The sequence below is a fragment of the Etheostoma spectabile genome, unplaced genomic scaffold (assembly GCF_008692095.1).
Source record: "Etheostoma spectabile isolate EspeVRDwgs_2016 unplaced genomic scaffold, UIUC_Espe_1.0 scaffold352, whole genome shotgun sequence".
Classification (NCBI taxonomy): domain Eukaryota; kingdom Metazoa; phylum Chordata; class Actinopteri; order Perciformes; family Percidae; genus Etheostoma; species Etheostoma spectabile.
The window spans coordinates 812,777-816,511 of record NW_022605591.1 but is presented as its reverse complement, the minus strand read 5'-3'; the positions used below and the strand labels follow the sequence as shown (position 1 = coordinate 816,511).

Genomic DNA, 3,735 nt, shown 5'->3' with positions numbered 1-3,735 from the left:
AAAATGTATTATTATTATTATTATTATTATATAAAAGTTACTGTAAGTGTGGAGGAATTTATGAGGTACCTTTCAAACAGAGATCCCACAACTTTCTTATTGTTTTCCAGGGACGTGGATGATGACAGGGAATGGCGTAATGCACAACGGAACAACAATACTGGATGAGTACGGACACAACCTGGACCGGCTCAAGGTGAGTGAATTTTTTTTTTTTTATTACTCAGCTGACGCTGTCACTCAATGCTTTTGCACCCATCACCCTCTTTCCTCCTTCCTCCTCCCACAATACTTCTGACTTTTTCCTTTTGCATGTTTATTAACCCTTTTTCAACTTTTTTGCCTCTTGCAGGCGGGTGACACAGTGGGTGTAGTGCGGAAAGAAGACGGCAGCCTCCACTTCTTTGTAAACGGCGTGGCTCAGGGCCCGGCGGCCTGGAACATCCCTCCCAGTGTCTATGCCGTGGTCGACCTCTATGGCCAGGCTGCTCAGGCCACCATCATGGACGACATGGGTGAGAGAGGGAGGAAGACAAACGGGGCTCCATTTTGAACTGTTGAGATACTTAACTCATAAAGAGTCCACTTTAGACAATGTCAACTTCTATCTATTACCCCTTTTGTTAGTGGACTTCCTGCCTCTCCCAGAGGACAGCTCAGAGGGACCCACAGCCATGTCCCCTGGGAGCCCTTGCTCAGTCGGAGGGGCCTGCACAACCAACGACCTGCGTTTCCACCACCTCCACGGCACCAACGCCGTCATCACCAACGGGGGGCGCACCGCCCTGCGTCAGAACTGCCGAAGCGAGTTCAACGACGCTATTGTCATTTCCAACAGGTGATAAAAATGAATGACGATGAACTTTTTGCGAATCACATCTCGCGTAGACAAAGTTATGAACAACATTGACCAATATAGAAATTCATACACATTTGTGAAAACATCTCTCAGTTCATCTTGCATGCACTAACAGCAAAACTAAACAGCATTGAGATAATCTGTTGTGATGGAGCTGAGTCAGGATTTTAACGTGTTACCTCTTTGCAGGTGCCTTCGAGATGGAGAACTGTTTGAAATCATTATTCAGAAGATGGTGGACCGCTGGTCGGGTTCAATAGAAGCAGGTCAGTTATTTCTTTGTGTCCACTCTGCCTTTCTATCCCTCTTTTAAGATGTGTGAATAAGTTAAAAAGCAAACATGACAATAAAAGCTACTGTATGTAACCTAACATTTATCTCAACGACGGCATTTTAGACATCCTGTTTAAATATGTTTCATGTGTAATCACCACAGATTTTCTCCTCCCCCCTCTGTGTCCAGGAGTGACAGCCATCAGGCCAGATGAGCTCGAGTTTCCTAACACTATGACTGATATTGACTATGACACTTGGATGCTCAGGTAGATGAAGACTCTATAAAGCGTTTTAGTTGTTCTCTTAGTAAAATCTTTAATAATCTAGTCAAATAACGTCCAATAACGAAGAAGCAAATGTGTTCTCATCCAGTATAAGGCAGAATATTAAAGGCACATGGATCATAAAGGATTATTGTCCAGTGTTAACATGAGGCCTTCCAATTTGAATCGAGTATTAAGAATTTGTGTTTGTGCCTAAAATGTTTTAATCGGTTGACAGCCTCACTAAAACATTATACGTTTATTGAAGTTCAGATCCTTAATTGAAAAAATGTATTTGTTTTCCTCCTACTCTCACAGTGGTACGGCCATCATGCAGGATGGCAACACAATGCGCAACAACTATGGTTGTGACCTGGACTCCCTGACCACGGGCTCACGGATTGGCATGATGCGCTCAGCCAGTGGCGACCTCCATTATTACATCAATGGTGTCGATCAAGGAGTCGCCTGCACCGGGCTGCCATCAGGTAGTGAAATCAGGACTTTGCTGCAGCCAGATAGGGTTAAAATACAAAAGAGTGAGGTTTCAGTGTTTCATTTGATGACCCAATGCTTTATTCATGTGTCTCTCTCTCTCTCTCTCTCTCTCTCTCAGAGGTGTATGCTGTGATTGACCTGTATGGACAGTGTGTTCAGGTGTCCATCACCAGCTCCTCAGGCCCGCTGGACAACAGCCTCTGTACCAGCAACATCACTGAGAAGAGCTTTCCCATCCACTCACCAGGTAGACATTTCCACAACAGAAGCTTTGGGACTGAATGGAAAATCTGTAAAAAGCTTAGTAAAATACTTTTTTTTAAAAATGTTTTTAATGTAGGTTTTAAACAACATCATTTTGATTGGTTGGTGATTTAAGTGTGTTTTGTATTTATTTGTTCAATGGAAAAGGTAAAAGGTAAAGAAATATGAAAAGGAAAAAGAAGGGAGTAAAGACAAAAAACATCACGTTAATTGTCCTCAAAGCCTCATCTCCATCTTTCTTCTTCTCTCTCTCTCTGTGTGTGTGTGCGTGTGTGTGTGTGTGTGTGTGTGTGCGTGTGTGTGTAGTAGCAGGCGTTGCCCATCGGCTCCACATTAAACACGGTAAGAACGTGGTGTTGCTCGGCGATGGCTGCCAGGGCGTCAGAGTGGGAGGTTACGCTCACGGCATCGTGTTCAGTGCAAAGGAACTCAAAGCGGACGAGCTGTTTGAGGTGAGCTTACCTCAGAATGCTCAGAAAATAAACCTGCTACCTACAATTTTTTTTTTTAAATAATTTGCACATTTATCTCATCAATACCTGTATCTGTGTATACTAGAAATTCCATTTTCAACGTGTTTATGTTTTTCCCTCCTAACTGGTAGTTGTTTTGTCTCTGTCCTCTGCAGGTGAGGATTGATGAAGTGGATGAGCAGTGGTGCGGTTCGCTGCATATTGGTCTTACCACACTGGCCCCTCCAGAGTTGCCTTCCTGCCCGCTGTCAGGTCTCTCCCCCTCCCTCCCGCAGCTTCGCACCAAGGTCACCTGGCTGCTCTGCGGCTCTGAGGTCCGTCGCAACGGTGTGCTGCAGCGCCAGAACTACGGCTGTTCACTGGACCGGCTGACGGTAGGCTGCAACTCCCTTCTGTCTGAGCAAAGTCAAATCAAAGACCTTTAAACCCTCCACGATCTCTCCTTCTGTCTCAGATTCATTGGCTGAACCCCTCTAGCTGCTTAAAAGCCCTGACCTTAAAACGGCACCCAAAGCAATTATTAAAATGTGCTTTAAATAAAAAGAACTGCTATGCACATAAGGAGAAGCACTAGCAGACAGGATAACTCACAGATCAGGACAAACAATGCATTCATATTTAACATGTCACAGGGAGAAATGTGGTCATTTAGCAGCACAAAAACATGATTTAAAGCTCATGCTAAGGTAACATAGGATGTGGATTATTTTGCTTTTGCTTTACTTTAATCCAATCTTCAAGTTAAATGATTTGAATCTTGATTATTTTCCAATCAATGATCTAAAGAAGAAATGGTAGTCTGTGGTCACTAGATAAAGTGGATTATACTTAGTTATTAAATTAGTAACAGGTTATTAATTTAGTTTGATATACTTAAGTGGTATTTTTATAAATCACCAGTAGTTGATATCAGCATTCTTCACCATTCTCAGTGCCTGTAATACTCACCTGAACGCGATTGTTTCTTAGGTTGGCAACCGTGTCGGTGTGAAGAGGTGCAGTGACGACACCATGCACATCTTTATTGATGGTGAAGACATGGGGCCTGCTGCAACTGCAGTAGCCAAGGTACACACACACACACACACACACACACACACAC

The 3,735-nt window shown here is 43.6% G+C and overlaps 1 protein-coding gene across 3 annotated transcripts in view; it reads left to right on the top strand.

Moving 5' to 3' along the window:
• neurl4 (neuralized E3 ubiquitin protein ligase 4) overlaps positions 1–3,735 on the top strand; it is a 27,401-nt gene that overhangs the window by 11,986 nt on the left and 11,680 nt on the right. The window contains exons 10-19 of one of the 3 annotated variants that reach the window (XM_032511312.1): positions 111–196; positions 353–515; positions 628–838; positions 1,049–1,125; positions 1,323–1,401; positions 1,717–1,886; positions 2,015–2,143; positions 2,467–2,612; positions 2,789–3,007; positions 3,603–3,701. In XM_032511312.1, the coding sequence (XP_032367203.1) occupies positions 111–196; positions 353–515; positions 628–838; positions 1,049–1,125; positions 1,323–1,401; positions 1,717–1,886; positions 2,015–2,143; positions 2,467–2,612; positions 2,789–3,007; positions 3,603–3,701 (1,379 nt within the window). Of the gene's footprint in view, positions 1–110; positions 197–352; positions 516–627; positions 839–1,048; positions 1,126–1,295; positions 1,402–1,716; positions 1,887–2,014; positions 2,144–2,466; positions 2,613–2,788; positions 3,008–3,602; positions 3,702–3,735 lie in introns of all 3 variants that reach the window. The other 2 variants (XM_032511311.1, XM_032511309.1) reach the window with 2 other exon arrangements.